This window comes from Ammodytes marinus, assembly GCF_949987685.1.
Source record: "Ammodytes marinus genome assembly, chromosome: 12".
NCBI classification, from domain to species: domain Eukaryota; kingdom Metazoa; phylum Chordata; class Actinopteri; order Uranoscopiformes; family Ammodytidae; genus Ammodytes; species Ammodytes marinus.
The window spans coordinates 15,458,857-15,481,827 of record NC_137216.1 but is presented as its reverse complement, the minus strand read 5'-3'; the positions used below and the strand labels follow the sequence as shown (position 1 = coordinate 15,481,827).

The 22,971-nt window shown below is 40.7% G+C and overlaps 1 protein-coding gene across 3 annotated transcripts in view; it reads right to left on the bottom strand.

The window, feature by feature from the left end:
* Positions 1-22,971, bottom strand: part of LOC307258485 (hyccin 2) — a 41,054-nt gene that overhangs the window by 15,913 nt on the left and 2,170 nt on the right. For all 3 annotated transcript variants that reach the window (XM_080038023.1, XM_080038024.1, XM_080038025.1), the window contains exons 2-5: positions 10,880-10,970; positions 4,996-5,078; positions 2,612-2,713; positions 749-928 (exon numbers count right to left, since the gene is read on the bottom strand). In XM_080038023.1, coding sequence (XP_079894149.1) covers positions 749-928; positions 2,612-2,713; positions 4,996-5,046 — 333 coding nt within the window. In that variant the 5' untranslated portion in view covers positions 5,047-5,078; positions 10,880-10,970. The remainder of the gene's footprint in view (positions 1-748; positions 929-2,611; positions 2,714-4,995; positions 5,079-10,879; positions 10,971-22,971) is intronic.

Sequence of the window (22,971 nt, the reverse complement as noted above, 5' to 3'; positions counted from 1 at the left end):
CATGAACAGTTTTAAAACTACAGACACTACAGATACTTCCACAGTTACTGTATCGTCACCTTTGTATAAAACAAAATCTGACATTTTTCTAAGAATAGTAGTCTTTTCTCGAAAACGATCACATCTACATCCATATCGACCAGTAATACATTGTTGTAACTGTTATGCTGTCCTTAAAGAATACATTTGAGGCTCCTTATGAATAATGTGGGAGGAGATTTGTAGAGAGTTCAGAGTTGGGCAGAAAAACACACAGAAAAACATGACATGTGTTCTGTTTGAAGAGTTAAGCTTAACTGCAGGAATGTGGCCACTGTGGCCATCCCTGCTGACCATTCATGACCTCAAGGACGAGTCCCTTCAGCTGTGGGGATTCTGAGTTGAATTTACGATGATGGCTGTGTTCGTTTCACTTATCACCGTAGCACACAATCTATGTAAAAGATAATTATCCATCAGGATAGTTGGGGCAATAATAATGTTTTCAAAGACTTTGCTGGGCCTTTGCCTTGTTTTGTGTCACAAAACTATTTGGCAACTTCATGGAGACTTTGAACAGAGCAAGGCAAAATGGCACACAAGATTATATCTCACGGCCGCCATGTTTAGAAGTCATTGCTCCAAATGTATATCCTGTATTATAGTTTGCCTTTAGCCCATTGTGCCCCACACATCACTCGTGAGGGAAGACACAAGATAATGTTTTATCTGGAAAAATAAAGGTTAAATAAAAATAAAAAACACCCACCAGGTTATAGATGCCCAGGAGCAGGGCCTCGATGCAGCCATTGCTCTGCCGGTCCCTGCTGGCCGTGACGCGCAGATAGACCCACACCAGCTCGGGCAGGAACTGCAGGGTGAAGCGGCGCAGGCGGTCTTCAGAGCTCCGGTACAGCTCAAACAGCTGGTGGCACACAGGCTCCAGGAGCTGCACACACACACACACATAAGTAAATGCAAATAAATACTAATCTGAGATCCTAGTGGGAAACAATATGGCATACGGGATGGAATAATGTTAATAATAATGTTAATAATAATAATAATAATACTACAATAGAAAATTTGATATGAAAAAAAAAACTGGCATCTCTGTCACTATTAGAATGACAACAGTCAAGCCAGTAACAACTGTCTGTCTTAATTTCCATCAAACTAACATTAGATATCATCATTTTTTGAACAATCTGTTAATATGATGTAATAAAGACATTTGTGAGGTCATCTTAAGTGTAGTGATTCATCAGATTAACATGAACAACTCCTGTGGTGAACGAAACATCAGAACATTTGTACAGGTCGAGACAGAGGAGGATGAGAGACACGATAAAACCTGATCAAATCCTATTCACTCACATGTGACAAACTGTCAGTCTGTGCAGCAAGCCTTTTGAGGAGTCTTTAAAAAAAATCAATTCAGACGGTATCTTGGCCTCTTGGCTTTTATTCGAAATCATGAATGAATTTCATCCTGACTAGAACACAGTGGGATGGACAGATGGTGGGAAAGTTTCGCTGTCCGGTCAATAGTGGGGGATGTGTAGGAGCAGAGGGGATAAATCACTACAATGGAAGTCTGGTCCGAAGGTAGTCTCGGGGGAACCAGCTGAGCCAATGTGTTTATACTTTCCAGGGGTCAAGGAGGTGAGTGCAAACACAGCTCTTCTGCAAGTGTGTGTGTGTGTGTGTGTGTAACTGGGGCTGACCATGAAAAAGGCGGCCTCTCATTAATGATCAGACAAGCTCTTTGCCCTCCACATCAACAGCATAAAAAAAACACCCAAACACACTTCCTGGATCGCTTGTCTGATCATTAATTGGTTTGTGCAACTAGATTGTCAACACTAATGGAATTTAGATCCCGGTTGCTTGGCACCCAATTTCGACCATGCAAGAGTGGGGTCTCCTAAGATGAAAGTGTCTAACTTTACGTTAAAGCTTATTTACTAATGAGAGGGGAGAGTCGCACGTTTGTTAAAATAAACCAGTAAACGGTCCCAGACTTTGTAGAATTTTTTGGTTGATCCTCTAAGAAAGTATTTCACTTTTTCAATTTTTAAAAACAACATCATATCAGAAAGCCACACTGATGCCGTCGGTGGAAATTGGGATTTCCATTCCAAAAGGATTCTGCTTTGAGCAATCAAAGTCACAAAAGCAATAACATTGTTCTTGCTAGTGGCAATCGCAGCATCATTGACATTACATCTTTTTAAAAGAAAAAATACTGGTTTGGCCTCAATGGTATAGGAAACACCTGTGTGCTTAAAAAACAGTGAGGTGCTTGTGTGTTGCTGCACACCCTAAGAATAAACTGAGTTTGTCAACAAGTCTGTGTATATACAGTATATCTGTGTTTGCATCTTTGTGCATGTAGCAGATGTACCAGTCTGTCATAAAACTGTGTGAACATGGAACACTGTGTCCCACTGTTGCACTGTCACTGTTCTTGATCGTGTGCACTGAGCCCACAGTAACAGTAGCATGACAGTTTCTTACTACCCGCTAACTCAGACTACATAATATGAGTCACAAGCTAAAAACAGCCATAACTGTAGAGAAAGCGTGTGTGTGTGTGTGTGTGTGTGTGTGTGTTCGCGTGTATGTGTACCTCATTGTTGGGGTCCTGGATGACTCTGTACAGCGCTGGCACCAGGGACTTCTTTAGATGAAGGCTGCCGGCATAGATGGGGATGTGAGTTTCTGGTAAGGACTGGAGAGAGGAGGGGGGGGGAAGAGATCGCTGAGCAATAGCGCACAATGTCTACATTCCTTCAACACTAAAGCTATGACACATAAGGCCTAAGCATCAATTTGACCTTACCTCTCTACATATAGTCACCATTATTATAGGCATGGTAAACAGCATTTTCAAAAAAATGTCGCCCATGTTGTAAAATATCATGTCCCTACACACCAATTGTTCACGCACAACAATGTTTTTATTCATCGTTAAAACAGCTTCTTATCACAAACTAACACTTCAAGGACACTGAACATCAACGAGTGAGGATGTGTCAGGCTTATAATATCCCAGAGTAAAATTGAAGAAGGAAAAGAAGATTGCTATACAAATAAAGATGTATTATTATAAATATTCTTTTAGCACAGCCTTAGCATTTGTTCACTAACACAGTGAGCCATACCAATATACTTGCTTCGCATCTTCTCATTATCCCTTCATTCCTCCGTTTCACAATTTTTTAGCGTCCTCCTTTGCCATCCCTCTTCATGTACTGCACTCACTAATTCCTTTTCTTTTTACTCATTGTTGCACTCCCTGAAGCTTGTGCAGATAATTTTTATATACTAGTTGTACGGTAGTCATTTTAGGACATCTTAAGACTTGACAGACTACGGTCAGCTTTAATCAGTTCAGGTTCAACATTTCAGAATATTGCCAATAGTTTTTAGTAATTTGTATGACCTTTCTTGCATTGTAAAATAACCCTGAATACGCTTAATAGCTGAATTTTTATTATTTATGATTGGTAGGGAAAAATATAATATGGGACAGTATTTCAGTCTTTTTATTGATATACGTGCTGCTTCCAGGGAAAATAATCAAATTCCTTTTCCTGTTTTGATGACTTCAGACATGTGACACAAGTTAAGCGCCTAAAGACATTGACAATAACATTAACTATATCATTAAATTATAACTTGTTGTCAGTTTACAAGTCATTTGAGCATGTTTAAACATCCGCATGTGGATTTTGTCAAGTGCTCTTCACTTGTCCACTGGAGAGTCGGTGTACCATACTTCCTCTTGGCTAAATAAACTATTTGTCAGTGTACTGTAAGTAGAGCTGCGGCGATTAATCGATGAATCGATTATTAAAATAATCGCCAACTATTTTGATAATCGATTAATCGTTTTGAGTAATTTTTTAATAAAAAATGTCCAAATTCTCTGATTTCAGCTTCTCAAATGTGAATATTTTCTATTATCCTATTATGACAGTAAACTGAAATATCTGTGTGTTTTGGACATTACAATACATTTGAGGACGTCAACATGGGCTTTGGAAAATGTATACATTTTTCACCATTTTCTGACATTTTACGGACCAAAACACTAATCGAGAAAATAATCGACAGATTAATCGATTATCAAAATAATCGTTAGTTGCAGCCCTAACTGTAAGTTTAATGTAGTGACGTGCATAGCTGAATCTAACATGTAGTGACTAAAGAGCTGTTAACAAGATTGTGTTCTTAAATGACCCCCGGAAATCACCTTCAATAAACAGTCAGAATAAGGAACTGACAAGCTGCAGTACTGAGCTAGTTATGTTGTCGGTTAAGACCAGAGGATTCGTCAATATTTGCAGTGTCAATACATCTTAATCCCTTTAAAAGAGGAAAAACACACAACTCATCAACATCAACTAACTGGTTATGCTAACATTTTCATGCAGCCATAAACTAGCAATTAGCTTGTACCAGTACAACTGAGCATGAGTTCGGCTGGCTTACAGCTATGCGAATAATGATAAAAAGTTTGAGTTGCTTTTGTTACACATTAAGCCTTTACAGCCAGGTAAAAAGAAAAAGAAAAGAAAAGCAGGAATTATTATCAATTCACCATGTCTGAGTTCAGTCACGAAGAAGTGAACTCAACTCTGTTCACTAGTTTTCATCAGCATGTAGCACTTAATAGAATGTGATATTGCACTTACGGTGGTATTAAATCAAATATAGCTTTATTAAAGAATAAGGTTTGTCTGCGATCTGATTCTGAATGCCTCTGCAAGTAAAGCTGGTTCATACTTTAGTGCTAACGTGTACTAAAATGGCCACAGAGCTTGCCTGCATTCACTATTATTTACTATTCAATTAGCGTGTATAAAAAGGGCTAATATGTTGGAGGTGAAGAGGTGACATGCGCAAACTTGCGAGCACAATACTCCCTTTCATCCCGGCTGTGGTTTCTCTGGAAAGAAATCATTCCTTTTCATCAACGTGAGTCATGACGGAGAGGAGGGCATTTACCTTGAATTCTAAGAGCCATTCTTCGACGACACCGCGCTCTGAACCCAGCATCTTCCTCAGAGACCCCCCCTCCCCTCGGCTGCCTGCAGAACAGAGAAATACAGAGAGAGAACAGTCAGTGCTTAATCAAACCATTTTGTATGGAACTTAATAGGCAGCTGTTTGTTTCTCTTCAGTTCAGTAGTGTATGCAAACTATCAAAAGACTTGGAACCTGTTCGACATTGGGTCATTCATTGTTATCCATTGGAAATGCAGGTCAAAGCACAGTTGTCTTTTTTAACGCATCTGATTGTGGAAGCCATGATGCAGGCCATGCTCTTACATAAGGAGTGACCTCGTCTGTCACCATGGATAAGTGATGACATGAACATGAACCGCAGCAGGCGGTCATATGGGCTTTCCCCCTGATAATTCAAATCCTCAGCCAAGCCCAGGTCTTTTCTTAGTATTTGGCTCACTTGCCTCCTTATGAAATCTCATGAAACTGATACAAAACCTCACAGGGGCCCTTAACAAAGAACAAATGATGATACTGTAAACAAATCCAATAAAAACCTTAGTGAAATCAAGAAATAATGTAAAAGTGATTTCTGTTTTATACATTAGAGATCTAAATTCCCTTAATATGATAACAGATTTGATTCTCAATACATATTGCGAACATGATCTCAGGCTACAGCACACTGTTATCCCAGGAGTTTTTGCTTTGTATCCGGCAGCTAAAATGACCTTCTGCCAACGGCCCAGAAAAAAAAGCCATTTCTCCTTCAGATTACATCCAACGGAGTTTATTAATTATCCAATAAAAAGGCTAGCCATGAAGGAGTCATGTTTCTCAGCAAGTGGCCAGACTTGGTTTAGTGAGGGGTGAAACAGTAACAGGCTCCAGTGACAGTTTGGATACAGAAAGATTCTAGGTGATGAAATATAGGACGCTAAAGTGCTTTTAGTGCTATATCTTACCATTAATGTCAAGCCCTCACTTAAGACTGTCACAATTGTGCTACCATTGTTTGCATTTAATAAAAAGGCAAAGCCACACAATCCCAACAACAATCTGCTCTCTGCAAGTGTTTCCCCCAGCGCTTTATAGCTAAGGCGGCCGCCTTAGCAACGCCAGCCCCCCGCCTTGACTACCACCCACCCCCCCAAAAAAAAAAAATATATATATATATTTTTTTTTTAGTGCTGCACATTTAATGTACTAGCAAGCGCGATGTGTACTTATACATGGTCATAACTGCGCGAAAGGTAAAAAGCATGTGTCTCCAAGCGTTTCTCTATCAGCTGCTCTGTGTCCGCGGCTTTGTGCGCGCGACCGTACTGCACCGCGCGACTACGGCATGCACGCGGGAGAGTTAAACGAGCAGAAGCAAACCGACATTTAACTGGTGGCGATAATAAACGCGGTGCAGTTCTATGGGGATATTTAGCTGAACAGAAAGAAGTGCTCTGCAAAGCTAGAACAGTTTAAGACTCCACATCACCGTGGCAACACAACCTATCTATCAGCTCAGACAGCGCAGAGAAAAGTTTGATGAATGCATGAGAGTGATGGCCCAGCCAAGTTTCAGTAAGTGTTTACAGAAGTGCCACACTGTTACTGTCTTTGACCTTTGGAGAAATGTATTTAGTCATTTTAAGGGGAAAACACATTGTATTTATTATTTCAACTATTGAGTTATTTTTCAAACAGCATGCTAGTGTAGGCCAAGAAGATTTATTTTCTGAATTTTCAATGCTGCTTTATTTTTATGTTTTAAATTTGGAAATACATGTTAGAAAACGTTAATGAATTATAGGCTATCGCATCACAATAGGCCTATTGTCCACAATAATCGCACAACAGCCCCTCATCCAAAAAGGAACTTTAAAGTTGAATTTTCACTTTTATGTGAATACACATGTTGAGTGTATGGTCCATTATTTGTATTTATTGTGTCTGTATAGTATTGCACCAAAACAGTAGAAGTTTTCTTTAATTGTGCTTTGTACTGCATGTTTGCACATCATTTGTACCTGCACATAGCAAACAAAATTGCACAACTGTAAGGTCAGTGTCTGTTGTATTCAAATTAACAGTTTATTTCTTTACTGCGCATTGGCATCTTTGAGCAAAATACCCCCCAAATTTTTGCGCCTCCGATGACCCAGGGTAGTGACCACCTTGACTAAGCCATTTTCTGGGTGAAACACTGACTTAACTATAATAAATACTGGTCTCAGAGGGTTTAGTAATGCATGTTGAGTAATCAACAACTTTGACCGAATGACAGTCAATAAGGCATTAAAATAGGGGTTTCAAACTCGGTAAAGGGGCAATCTTAAAATAGAAAAATTAATTTGCTTGAACATTGTGTCATTGTCAATGACCTTGTTGTTTCAACAGAATAGTGCCAGTGTAAAGAAAATCATTAAAAGTGTGTTTTCCAGACATGAGTTAGCGGTGTCCTACTTCTGTCGCCTGTGTTCAACTGTTACAGCCCTCAAGCTTTTGCCCTCAGAAATACTTTGTGGCTCATAAAGTTGTTGGGAGGTTTTGAGTTGATGGTATTATAGATTAATACTGGCTCTCTATATCCTTACATGATATTGGGAAGATCCCACTTACAATTTCAGGCAATAGCCTCCGCTCTCCGGTTGTGAGCAGTTCTTCTGCAGCCATCACACCAATTCTATTACCACCATGCTTCAATGCTTCAGTTCCCTTAGTCTAATGCTTTTTTAATCAAATTCTGCAGATGTGACGATGATATTTAATCATCATGAATGAACAGACTATAATTAAGTTCCTCCCTCTTGCGTGAAAAAGTTCTCCCAAAGCATGCGTCATGAGACAGAAGAGTGTTGTAAATAAACTCGTCGCAGCTGTATCTGGGTCGGTGTCCTTACTTAACTTCCTGACACATGCGAGTAAACACAACTGAACAAACTCAAGACCCCGGAGATTACGTAGACAGTTATTTAGAGAAGTAAGGCGGTAAGAAGTAGAAAAGCTGCGTCGGCACTCTGCAGAAAATTGGGACTATTAATACACAGACGTTGTCAGATTTAGCAAACCCATGCTATTAAGATGTTCATGCACTATTCCTTTTTGTCTGCACACGCACAGTCCTCGTGTTCACTCCCACAGTAAGCCATAATGTTGACACACCCTTGTTTAATCTCATTTGGTACACATTTCTCATTCTCTATTTTTGGCACAGAACAAGACATGAAAACATTCTTACTTTTAACTGGCAAAAAATGACTCATAGTTAATGATGAAAACAACACATATGCTATAATCAAGTGAAATGTAATACACCACCTTGATATATTATTGCAATAACTAACTCCTACCCGATTTCTGTTTTTAAATGTTTAGGTAGCCTTTATTCTACACATATATAGATTTTCATCCAAAATAAACATGTTTTGGAGCTTTACCTTAAACACTCCCACATCCACTTTATTTCAGATGCAAGATTTTAAGTGTAAAACCTTCTGTACCATGTCTTACTTCAAAAAAGGCAGCTCAGTTGTTCACACCAGTATTTAAACGTTACCGTCTTGTACAAAATCAAACATAAAACAACACGTTGAGAATGGCGCATGTAAGATGGTAAAATGTTACAAAACAGGCTTAGAGGAGCAAGACATCCCATTTGCCGTGGGGTTGGAGGAGAGGGGGATTGTTCATGCTGCTTGGAGCAGATGACGATCCGAACGAGTCCTTATGTGTGAGCGCACTCCTCACAATCCAAGTGTGTGTGTGAATTGAAAAGGCCCATTTAGTAAGCTTGCTCAGCTCTTCATGAAAAGGCTGACTCATTCATTTCCTCTGGCTTGTCAACCTGTCACACTCGCCGAAGTGAAATTCTCCATCTGCAGTTACCATGGGAACCGTTGTCGAGTGTCTTTCAGGCAAAGGCAATATTCACCAACAAGAAGAGACCCTTATGTGTAAAACGTTGTTTATTCTTTATATCTCTGTAAGGCTTTAAAGTGGGAGCTCACTGTGCTTCATTTTGATGCGTTTCTGGTATATTGGCATAACGACGACGTATTAAACTGAAAACATAAAACTAGAGGAAAGACACTGTGCCTTGAGTAATATCAACATCAAGGAAAAATTGTCAAGCTCAGATCACATGTAAATCTCATCTCAGTTTCTGGCATCATAAGTCAGATTGATACGTATTCACATTTATAAATCTAATAACAATATATCTATCTACATGTACTGAAATGGCATGTGTACACTAGTATGGAGTGGGACGGGAGGATATAATGCCTCGTTTCCACCGAGTAGAGCGGGTCGGGTCGGAGCGGTTCGGTCCGGGTAGTTTGGCTTTTCATTTGCCAAAAGTTGGGTAGGGTACGGTTTAAGCGCACCTAACCGCTCTGAGCCGCTCCCGATCTCAGTACTCCTCCGTAGGGGTACTAGCGGCCTGAAAGCGGGCCGAAAATGCATGAGAAGGCGGAGCTACACACTGCCGTCATTTGATTGGTCGAAAGAATCATTTCCGCCATGTGTAGATCTCGGCAAGAGTGAAGAGAGTCTTGTGTTTTGGCGAAAATGTGAGCACAGCTCTGTTTATTGTGTGGTGTTTTTCCTCGTCAATAAATTAATCAGTTGGTTACACTGTGTCCCATAGTCACGTAGCTGCTGCAGCCAGCACTGTTCGCTCACTGTCTCTATGAGTTGCGCCGAGCGGTCTCTGTGTGTTTACGCCATAGATAGTAGTAAAATACACGCTCACAACAACACGGGGGGAATACATAAAGAAGCGGCTGGTTTGAATCATCTCCGCCGTTTGTAGTCACCTCGGCTAGAGTGAAGAGAGTTTTGGCGAAAATGTGAGCGCGGCACTGTTTATTGTGTGGTGTTTTTCCTCGTCATTAAATGAATCAGTTGGCTACACTGTGTCCCACTGCTACGATGTCACGTAGCTGCCGCAGCCAGTGCTGTTCGCTCACTGTCTCTATCAGTTGCACCGAGCCGTCTCTGTGCTCACAACACGGGGGGAATAAATAAAGAAGCGGCTGGTTTGACCAAGCAAAAACAAGAGACCGCTGGCTTGACCACAGTTGTTCCCACAGCCCGATAGTTTGACCCACATTCTGGCGTCGGCTATCGCAGTCCAGCCTAAACCCCGCCCTACCAGTAAGGGTAGGGTCGGCGGTGGAAACAACACCGAGATTCTTAAAAGTGAGCTGTCCCGCTCTGAGCCGCTCCGATCCGACCCGCTCTACTCGGTGGAAACGAGGCATAAGAGTTGACTGTGAATCAGGATATAAAAAAACAATTGCATTAAGTTAATCTTGGTCCATTTCTATTATCGGCATCATGCGACATGGTTAGTGTTTTCATGAGTCACTTGAAAAAGCTGTGTGGCAAACTAATGTAAAATACTTTATAGATTTTCGGATGTACTTTAAATTGCCTCAAGGGGGCGAAGCATCTTTATAGACACTCATAAACCTGGCACCATGACAAGATAGTTTGATTGTTTCTCACTAAGAGAAATGGTGTGCTATCTGTGACACAATACAAACATATTTTTCTCTGTATCCAGTATGTGTCAGAGCAATTTTAAGAGTTTTGAGAATGTTTTCAATATTAAATGGGATAGTAACATAAATTATTTTGCCATGGATAATTGTGACTATGAAGGATTCACCTTTATGATGGCATTGGCAAGCTATTCTAAGCTAGCATTACAATACCTTTCCTGGAATGTAGTGATAACAACAGGTGCAATAAAGCAATGTCCATAGGTCCAGGTATAGGAGGATCAATATTGGTAGCACCGAAAATGAAAGAAAATGGTGTACCAAAAAAAATATTAAACATGAGGCCATTTGAGAGGCACATTGTTGACTCTCCCCGTTCTTACCTCAGTGTCCCAGAACTCAAATCTCCACTGGGAGAGGCAACTGGTTCTCCACAGTGTCACACATCTGGTCACGTCACCTATTGAGGGTCACCTGCAACAACAAGAGAAAATAAATGGTCAATCAATCAGATCATTAAAAAAGGGAAAGTGGTCATCTTTAAATAAATAAAAACTGGATTGCATATCCATCACCTTGACCTGCAGCTATGAAGTTAGCACTGGTCAGATGTGTGTGTCATTTCTGAGGACTAGTTAAGACCTCTATACATTTCCAGCATGGCAGTCAGTCAGACAAATAGAACTACGGACACAAGAGAGAACACTCGCTTCAGCATTGGGGTGAGGCTGATTCCAAAGTAGAATTGAAGTGCGAAACAAACCGATGCACAGATAAAACTGAAGTGCAAGCAGCCTTTTAAAAAGAAGAAGCACCTGGCACTTTGCGTTAAGACCTTTGCTCCGATAAAACAAGGCATTTGATGTCACCACCCTACAGGCTCTGTGTGGTAGTTGACTTGTTCCAGAAGTTTTATAGTCCAAGCAATTAAACTTGTTCCACTGCATATCTTTTAACACTGGATTAAAAAGATAGCCGACTTTGAAAGGAACTAAAAATAAACTTCAAAATAAATGGTTTTGAATTACATCTGGTTGAAAGGGGAAACTTTATTGGCAGCACAAACAAAATACATGACATTTGGTCAAGACAATGTAAAAAGCAACTAAAATCATTGGATATGGATGGTTGCCACAACAACACGGACCTCCAATTAAATATCAGTTTTAACATCAAACAACATTAATGTGATGCAGAGGGCACACACCAGCATTGCCATGCATTTAGTTTCTTAATAACAACGACGCATTTGTTCAATAAACACTCTGTTTCTAAGGTTATTCTGAGGCATGGCATAAGGAGTCAATTTCAAGTGTCCAATTGTTGCATAGCAACAGTCACTTCTTGCCCAAATTCTTGTCTTTGGCAGCTAAAGATGCATCTTGACGATCCACAATGCCCATAGTATTAACTGTCTTTATCAGAATCTATCAAGGCTTTAGTGATACACAGGAGAAGATGCAGTAGAGCGCCCTGCTCTGCACTGTTGCACAACCCTGAGAAGCAGACAGTAACAATCTGATGTCAACACCTTTCCACCACAGTCTTTGTGGCTATCTGAAGGACTTCTACTGTAACAGTTCATCACAAAGGGATGAGGGAAATTGCCATGCATGAGTCCCATCGGCCTAGATAGAAGGACGTGTTTACCCTCTCCGCCTATTGAAAACTGTAGAGGCAATTTTTATTTTTCCTTTCAGAGATAATGCGTCCTACTCATCTGGTATGACTCATCAAAGCCTAGGGTAACAGCTTTTGTGAAAACAGTAAAGGGGGGGGGGGGTGGCAAGGAATGAAAATCAAAACATTTGACATATTATAAATATTCAAGCAAGGCAAATGTTATGATCAACCTAGTCTGAGATATCTCTCACTCCTTTTACATATGGAAGAAATGATGTCTCTAGTCCAAACAGCACAAACTAACAGTGGGCTCATGGTACAGCTTATAATGGAGGTTTCTATCCCTTTGATATAAGTTTTCCTTCAATGGAAGCTCTTCCTCTATGCAGGACCTGCTCATTGTCTTGTGGGAATAGGAGAGTGCCAACCCATCCTGTTTACTGCACTTCAAACGCCAAATTACAATGACATTGCAAAGCGCACTGCTGCACAGTGTACAACGCTGAAGCAGAGCCAACAAGTGCATTTCATGATTTAGTTTCAAGACAGAGCAGTTAACAGGCAATATATGTGTGTTACAAGCTGCCATACATATTAAAGTTAGCAGTAGCACTAATCTTTAGTAAAAATATTGACCTCAGACCTACACTCAATTGCCACAATCCAAACCTCTCTAAAACATTTTCAACAAAAACCTGAACACTCATTCACGAACGTTGTGTTGCAGAGGTTGCTGTATTTCAGACCGCATTTGTTTGAGCAAGGTGGAACTAATAAACTGAGCACATTTGGGTTGTATAACAGAGCGAGATACTGTGAAACATATTTCTTTAATAATACAGTGTTGTTTTTTTTATTGTTTATCCAATCTTCACCCTGGAAACAAGACTAGGAGAATACCTCCCATGGCAGCTCCTTTAGCCTGAGCTAAGTGCTAGTACATCATGCTAGCCTAGCACACACACAGAGATAATGTTACAATGTGGATGTTGTTAAGCAGATATTTTGTTTTCCACGTTCACCATTTTAGTTTAGCGTGTTAGCTTAGCATAGTAACATTTGCTAACAAAGTAAGTACAACTGTACGGTGGCGCTGTACTACGGTGGCGCTGAGCATTCACCAAATAAAAAAAAGTTTCACTGCAGGATCTCGTAATTACGAGATAATATCTCGTAATTACGAGATAAGGATCTCGTAATTACGAGATAAAGATCTCGTAATTACGAGATAAAGATCTCGTAATTACGAGATAAGGATCGCCCTCTCATTCATCAATAACGATGTCTGTGTGTGTGTATTTGTGTGCAGACGAGGTGAACCTAGCCATAGGAAAACGTAGGCAATAGCCTTGGTTTCCGGACTACAATGGGCCCCATAATCAATAAACTTATTTTAAATATTTGTTTAGGCTACTGTTCATTCATTAATCAGCGATCGCATCGGGTAGGCTACTGAGGGACACACTTTCGGCTTTACGCCCGTGATCAGCTGCTGAGGTCCGACTGGGCTTTTCTCCTGAATAGTCCCAGTGACTGCATATCTGCACAAAGTTGACATGGCTATCATTGTCATGCCCTCCTTGTAGAAAGTTCTTATGTGTTTGTATGAGTCATGGATTACACCGAGTTTAACGACTGCATTTAATCAAAGCATTCAATAAAACTGCGTTCCGATACAGTAACAAACAGGAGGTAAAAGTGAACTAGCCCACCGGGCATTCTGATTGGATGAGGCAACACAGTACGGTGGCTCCGGTGGCTCATAATGAACAAACTGCATATACAAAGTGAAAGTGTGTCCCTCATTTCCCGATGCGATCGCTGATTAATGAATGAACAGTAAACAGATATTTAAAATAATTGTATTGATTATGGGGCCCATTGCATCTAGTCCGGAAACCAAGGCTATTGCCTACGTTTTCCTATGGCTAGGTTCACCTCGTCTGCACACAAACACACACACACAGACATCGTTATTGATGAATGAGAGGGTGATCCTTATCTCGTAATTACGAGATCCTTATCTCGTAATTACGAGATCCTGCTCTGAAACTTTTTTTTATTTGGTGAATGCTCAGCGCCACCGTACAACTGAGGCGGATACATGTAATTACTTTTGCAGCCATTTTCTCATAAACCTTTGCCTGATGATTGCAAGTTATTAATGGGGAGGTAAAAACTTGTTTGTAGCACGAGAGGAAAAGTCAGAGAATCACCAAAGTCGTGACTCATCTTCTGGACAAAATGATATACTGTAGATGTAAGATTATTTGGTCTGGACCAAAGCAGCATTTATAACCTAGTTTAAATACTTCCATAATATTGATGGTAATTTTTTTTTTCAATTTGATTTGATTTTTTTTTTTAAATCACAACCATCACAGTGCACACATATTCCTTTATCAGTCTATGCACAAAGTAATGTATTCCTATGACAATCTCATGGGGCTAAAAATAGTGGAACCTTTCACACAGCCACTCATTAATACATAACAGAAGAACGGGGCCATTGAGTGGCGCAGTCAGGCAGGTATGGAGTGCTACGTGTTCTTTTAGCTGCTCTCGTGAGGGAGGGGAAGAAAAACACTCACTATTCACAGTCTGACTGAGAGATTGTTTTAATATTGGAGCCTGGAACCTCAGCAGTCTCATGACTCAGTCAGTTCTGTGTTTGTTAGCTAAGCCAGTAAATGAAAAATCCCTTATATACAAACAGTCAGTGCTAAAACACTTAAACAGTCATAAGATTAACGTCTTGAATGCTGTCTGTGTGTGTGTGTGTGTGTGTGCGCGTGTGTGTGTGTCATGACTTTGACCGTCTTCTCCTCTGCCAGCTGCCAGGATATACAGGGCTAAGAACAGCTTCAGCATGCTAATCGACACGCTTTGCAACTCCATAAGCAAACACTACAAGCATGCTAATCAAGTCAGTTCTATGACAGACAGCTGGTACGCTAATCCCACACTGCTGTGCTGTGCACCACTGTCTGTGTGTTTACATTACTGTCAGCGTACACAGACCTCTTTAGCGGGGACTTGACTGAATACATCAGGATCGAGTGCAACTAATGATTAATAATACAGCCAATAACAGGATGTCTTTCCGACACATTTGCAACGATTCTCGACATAAAACCATGCAGCTTTAGCCCAGTGAATACTAGCGCTCCCTCAAGCACCTAACAACGCTCATCATTCATTTGGGACGGATGAGTCATACCAGTATCCGTGACTAAGTGACTCATTAAAAGCTATGTAAACAAATCACAAGGTTACAGCCCTGAAAAGTACAGAAACCACCCAGGAGACAAGAGAAGAGACGGAGGTGAACCTATCAACCGTGACCTTGTATAAGTTCTCTTCAGCGACACAGTTTCACATACACTGTGAGCAACTGTGGAGCAGATGTACGTCGAGAACTCCCCTAAACTAACACTGATATGACACAACAGACACTCATCACTTGGGTATCCTCATTCTGCTACAAATGGGGTTTTCCAAAGAGCATTTGTGTAGAAGCTATGTGATGTAAAGGAAACGAAAAACAACCCACAAAGTCAACAGACTACGAGTGTACGGGAAATGTAATGACTTCCACCACCTGCGTCAGTTTTCAATTGCTAGTATGTTCATCCAGCCATCGAGCCAGGGCAAAAATGAAAGGATATTTGATTTAAAAATAAATAAGGTGTACTAGCTTTGATATAACAACCTGCAATATTTATTTCAGCTTTACGTGTCATTCAATGTATTTGACACTTGAGCATAGATTTTGTTTTTTTGCTGCTTCAAATCAACATGAACCAGCACTCGTAATCAAAACTGTTGATAAATGATCAAGCTGGCAAGCCATTGGATGTAGCAAGTGAGGGAGGGGAGTCGTAACTACATCTGATGTCAGTCCACGATACATTAGCAAAACATGCCAGCAGCTGTACTGCCATATTTGCCTTTTACTGATGTTTGAACAGTGCAAGGCACAATAACAACAAAAGGAAGAATATGGAAATACAGGAATATGTAAATCAGTCTAGACTGTATTGTTTCTCACAGTGATGGAAGGAACAAGTTTTTTCTCTTGCAAAGACACAAAATATATTCAAAGTCAAACTAAGAGCATCTACAGCGACTCAATTCAAACATTTGTGATAATCGGAAATTTGTGAAAATTATGAAAGAAAATTTAAACCTTAACATTACAAAAGTGAGACTGCCAACATCTAGTATATGTGTGGGATTGTATCCTTCTGTCTCAACGTCTGCTCTCTGCCCTAAATGAGCAGCAGTGCCAGGTTTCAACAGTCCGATGCCGGGGATGTTTCAAGGTCAGCTTAGATCGGTCAGCCATGAATTATTGAGCTTGAGCAAGCTCAGTGCCTGTCTGTTCGCGCCACTTCTGACGCTGCCCTGCCCTCCTTATGGTTTGCTCGCTGTTACACATGACAAACTAAATACCTAATCCAACAATGATAGTGTGTGTGACAATGTATTGATCCCTGCTGGCTCATTTCCTTTGCTTTGAAACTCTTCATCAGGCAAATATTGTAATAGCTGGTTTAATTAAGGGCTGTTTAAAAGTTGATCCTACAGTGGCATAAAAGTCAGGTTTACAATAATCCGGAGCAGCTTCCTGACCAGGGTTAGTTTTGTTCCTGTCTCTACTGATTTGCATGTAAACACATATCACTGCACAGCCAGAATAAATGCATAATATTAAGCACAAAAACACACAAGTGTCTGCACTCATTTAGTTTGTTCTCTGCCTTGTGTATTCCTCCAACACATTTGAAAACAGGGGAATTTTTCTAATCCTCTTCTCCTGTGCATTTGTGTTTGCAGATAGTCATTCTCACTGAAACATACACAGTGTACACACACACACACACACACACACACACAAATTAGAGACACTTTCCCCAGGTAGAAGGATTAACTCCAATACCTGACTACAGTGAACCATTCGGCTGTAATCCCATTTGACTCTCCTCAATAGTAACACGTTCTAGCCAATCACCAGCGCGGCATGCAGTCTGCCCAGGAATAGAATTGGGTTTATTAATAGCACTACAGCACTGGAGAATTACACTTATTGCCTGGTGTTCTGCATTAAATGATGACCGTGGCGTATAGGGTTTTTAAGATAGGAAGGCAGACAGTTACACAAGTCAGTCCAAACACCAATAGAAAGAAAAGACTTTGTGAGTAAAGGTCACAAACAGACAGTGGCTACAGTCACAATATGTCCCCGACAGTGCAAATCAATAGTGCTGCCATGTGGAAATGGAGGCAAAGGAAAAGACTGCCCTAGGCATGACAAACACATACTACAGGTAATAATGCAGAAGGAAAGACACGTGCACAGACCGGAGGAGGGAAGGAGAGAGTGAAATATTGGCCACTCTTTCTCCCTCATCCTCTCCTCATCTCTTATAGGCCAGGCTGGGGGGAACTGAGGCGTACGCACATCACAAGCTAAAATTAGCTCTGCTGCAGCTGCAGGGCCAGACGTGTTGGGATGGGCCCGTGTTGCAACTACCCACCCCCCACACACACACACGGTTCAGCATGAACACACAAGAGCACAGGTGAATGCCGCCAGCATCCAGCCTCCTTCCTCTCTGCTCCTCAAATTGAGGCATACAAATGCTCTCGATGCAAATGCTGCGAGTGTACGCACCACATCCACGAGGATAAAACACATGCTGGGTTGAGGCCCTCTAGAGTGCCCGGCATTAACCTCACCTGACATACGTTAGAGCCACGATCAAGAAGGAACAACGTGACCTAAAAGCCAATGGAATTTGCTTGACTTCAAGCATTTAGTTTGCGATCTTATCCGGAATGACTTAAAATAGGTTTTTGTTTACAAGTATAATAGGCAAGCACTTTTATAGACCGCAAATGTTGCGGCTGTTTCTTGACAAGTAATTTAAAAATGAGTCATTCTGGGGGACAACAGTACAAATGTTTGAGCAGTGGTTAGTGGTTGTGATGCTCATGGATTGCCCACAAAGCCAATTGAGAAGGTATTTATAATATTCTGTAACATATAATGAATTAATGGATATTATAACGTATAATATTGTCATGTATGCAAACAAACATCCCAAACCACCTAAAACAAGAGCCCTTGGGTGGAGGGGATTATTTTATTTTTATTTTTTTAATGAAAGCTTGGGCATTCACAGGTTCACTGACAGTTCAGACTGCAGACACATGACCGCTAATTCCACAGCATTTAGCACAGCTGCTGACGGTGTGTGTGCATAGTGTGTGTGTGTGTGTGTGGGGGAGGGGGGGGGGGGGGGAAGAGGGGAGATCAGCTAAGCGTTTTAGTGTACTCCAGAGACACTGAGGAAAAAGGGTTGTATACCATTGTATAAGCTGATAAGCACTGTCTTTTCTAACAATGGGACACCTGGAGCTTTTCGTGACATGCCAAGACCCCTCTGCACAGCCCGCACACCTGACACTGAAGGGGCTGCATGACCTTAGGGGGAAAACAGCAGAATAGGCGCATTACAACACACACACACACACACACACACACACACACACACACACACACACACACACAACCACATCAGATGCTTGGAGGGAGGGGGGGCTGAAAAACGGCTGAATACAAAGAAAAATCAGGCCAGAGAGCTTGGCCTCTCACATCTCCCTCCCACTCCGGAGACCCATGATAGTTGTTAAATCAAATTGTTTCCTACAGAATGAAAACCAATAATGTGGGCTACAGTTTGGCTCCCTCCATCCCCGCTGCAGCAGGCGCAAAGAAAAACACTAGTTGGACAATAACAGAGGATCTGCTGGCAGCTGTAGCCAAGTTAATAAGCATTAGCCAATCGAGCGCTGGCTGGACAGACTTTGGCTTGCCAACGAAACATTCAGTATTTTTAGAAGACTCCTAAAACAACGCTTAAAGATTTAATTAAGCAATGCCAACTGTTCCTTCTAGGCATTTGACTGAGTTCTAACTGTCCATATTTGATCAGTTGGCTTGCATTATCTTAGCTAAACCCCATCGCCTTCTCCCAGAAAGAAAGGCCTCGCTAAATGTAAGGCGACACGTTTGTTAACAGGTGCCTCTGCCTCATGCTCCAGTAAACATTGCTTACAGCTTGCTTCAGCAAAGCCCCCACTTTCCTTTCTGCCACTTTTCCATCATATCACAACAACAAATAACTGGCAATAACTCAAAGAATGCTGGAATCAAGTTGGCTTTGGCTTCTGTTCAATTTCAGACGGCGATGAGTCGTGACCAGCAAGCTGAGCAGCAGGGCAGAGGAGAGCCCATATACTGTATACAGGAAGATAAAGCCCAGCATAGCGGATGATGACCTATAACTTTGGTATACTGCATATTATATATATTCACAGTACATATATAGAAAATGTGTATAAATACAGTATATAAATACAGTCTGTACCAGTGTTAATTTCGTAGACTAAGACTATGACGAAAAATATTCGTCTACGAACCTTTTTCACTGACGTAAACTAAATAAAAACTAAATAAAAAGGCAGATGTGATGACGAAGACTGAGACTAATTTAACTGACACTATAGTCTACGAATAGGAACTAGACGAAACTGTTAGGGCGGGACGAATGGAGAAGAGATCCAATCAGAACTACTCTTTTTGTGGGACAAGTTGGGAAGAAATCCAATCAGTGCAAAGCAGCGAATTCAACCCTGTGTCGGTGAAAATCGACGGGAGACCGCGCAGGTGTGAGCGGGTGGAGTGAGCCGCTGTGCTGAAAAACTCTGCGGTATGATGGACAAAAATGATAGTCAGGGATATCCTGCCCGTTAACGATGTCTAGGGGAACGGCTAAGTTCCGCGATCTGTTTGTAGTAGGCTCTGTCTCGAGTTTGAATACACAGAGCCATGTGAAACTGCCGCCTCCGTCCGTTAGTTTCTGTTTTTAAGTTACAATCAACTCCGACGCATGGACAGCGTTCAATTAAAACCTCTAATTGTATTATCTAAAAGGCTTTGATGCAAAAGAAGTCCGAACACACACAGCGGCAGTGTTGCTTAAAGGAAGGCGCAGTTGCTCAAATTTATCAGCACCTCAACTGCGCGCTGCTGCTGCTGCCCAGGGGCGGCCTTAACGATCTCGGGGCCCGTTTCAAGACCTAGTGTGGGGCCCCCCACTTTTTAAAAATATTTTCTTTATTTTCTTTTTTTTTATAAATAATGCTTGTGCATGCTCCCCGCAAAAAGAAAAAAGATTGTGGAATCCAGTTGGTTCATAGACAGATCATGAGATAATGGGCCCCCGGGCACAGGCTCTTAAAGCCCTCCCTCCCCCCTATCCAGTCAGGTACACTGATTTTATGTGAGATTATTACTAATGAAATAGAATACATGTTTTGTATTACAACCATTAAATATGTGTCTGTATTGCATATTCAAACCTTAATACCATTCAATGAAGAAAAACACTTGGTCGACGAAGTCCGCTGTAGATTTAGTCAAACTAAAATCTGCTTATATTTAGTAGACTAGACTAGACTAAGACTAAAATATTTTAGATGACTAGAATAGGACTAAGACTAAATGGTGTGATATTCAAAAGACTAAGACTAAGACTAAATCAGAATTTGCTGCCAAAATTAACACTGGTCTGTACTGACCTTCTTAACCATGGAGTATTTTAGTCTTGTGTAAAATGTGTTCAGGTCAACAGCAGGACATGTCATTTCCTTTTGCTCGCAAGTTTCCGTTTGCAAGTCATATGAGCCTGTCTGGTCAAACTGCTCCACATGACAAAACCTTTGATTATTTGCATGGGCACCAGCAAGTTCCTCTCCCAGGGAAATAAAGTTCATCTAACCTAATTAAAAGTTAAACATTCACACACGTCCAGCAAACCAACGCTCAGATGATGGTACCATAGCTGCAAATGCATTTTAAATCAGATTGTTTTAAGAGCTACACTGAAAGCATAAACGCACTTGTATGCCAACAAAACTTTAAAAACACAGAAAGAAGTTTGAGTTAGAGGACTGACAAAGAACTTGCAGAGTTTACCACAATGTGTTTTCTTCAGTGAGGTTCTCCATGCAGTGGCAGCATTTTGGTTGGTTTTTAAATGGATTGCAATAGTAATGTGCTCATTTTGACATTTTGAAAATGAATCAAATCAAATCAAAATCAAATCAGTTTTATTTGTATAGCCCAAAATCACAAATACATTTGTCTCAGTGGGCTTTACATTTCATACAACGATACAATATGACACCCTGCCCTTACACCCTTAGCTCGGCTGAGAAGAAACTCCCAGTAAAAACTCTTTACCGGGAATAAAAAAAAAATTTAAGAAATCTCAGGGAGAGTCGACAGAGTAAGGGAATTAGCCTATATTGAAAAGATTTGAGGTGCAGTAGTGGCAAGATGTGGCAAGTTTGTCCATCCTTTTCTACATATTCGATGCAGCTGCTTTACAGGATAAAGCCACACATTGTGTTGTGTTGACACATTTATACTTTCTATTAGGGCCCAACCGATTTATCGGCCGATTTTCGCATATTTCGGAATTATCTGCATTTTTTTTTTTAGCAATCATGTGTGAAATGTATTTCTGCCCTGGAGGTAGCCTAAACGAATAGCATTAATGCTATAGCCTATTTACAGCAGCAGCAGGTGTGTTGTAATACATTGGATTAATTTACACTTGACAGTTCCCCCTGCAACCAATAGCAGAGGCGTTGGTCATCGCTTGATAGTTTATAATCATAATAATTTATAGAATTTATATGGTGCTTTTTTGGAGGTCATTCAAAGACACTTTACATCATAGAGAATCATACATGTAGAAAAAGAAAACAAAATACAGAAAACATTTAAATAAGGTTTGAAGTGGAGTCAGGTGTCATTATGCTTTCTTAAAGAGGTGAGTTTTGAGTTGACTTTTGAATGAGTTTATTGAGTCTGAAATGCTGATGTTTGGAGGGAGGGAGTTCCTGAGGGTTGGGTGCAGTAAGATAAAATGCATAATGTCTGAATTTAGACATATTTGTTACACTTCATTTTTTTTAGACAGTGCATATTGCAATAAAGACAAAGTTCCTGTACATATTTTCAACAGTAAAAGGTATATATATATTTAAGGGTTCAAAAAATGTAATCCATCTCATCAAAAATGAAGTTGGAAGCCTTACTTTGTCACATGACAAAGACGGTTTATATGGATAATTTATATGGGTTTTTTAACATTTCCATTTGACAGACCAGTGAATTCATTAAATAAAATGAACAGCATAGTATTTGTTAATTACAATAGATTTTAAACACAAGTATTGTGATGAAACATCAGTCTCCACCCTGTCCCTGACATGCATTGCATTTAGCAGAATTGCCCTGGCACAGAAATGAAGCCATCATATGCTTGGACGATAAACCTGTGATTCCTAAACCGTGTTGCAATCAGTGTTGAAAGCATTGCTTCATTTACAAATATGATAGTACACACAATATGCGGCTTCATCTCTTTGGAATCCCCCATTTTGAAACCTGTGTAGGCTGAAAAACGGACACGGCTCTAAGCTTGAGGGAGAGAGACATAACTGTACAATCATGGAGAGAGTCAAACAGACTGACAGGCCTCATACCTGACAGTGCAATGAGTCAGCAGCACCACAGCAGCTCTCAGCATGCCAAACACATGCACACACGCAACACGGCTGGGATGACGCAACAGCCGACTTATAATAATTACATCACAAAACCTAACTGGTGCTGAATGACAAAAAAACAACGAAAACACTATGAACAATTTGAAGAAATGCTGGATGCCTAAATGCTCCAGGGCAGAACTGTGTAGTTTCTAAAATGGCT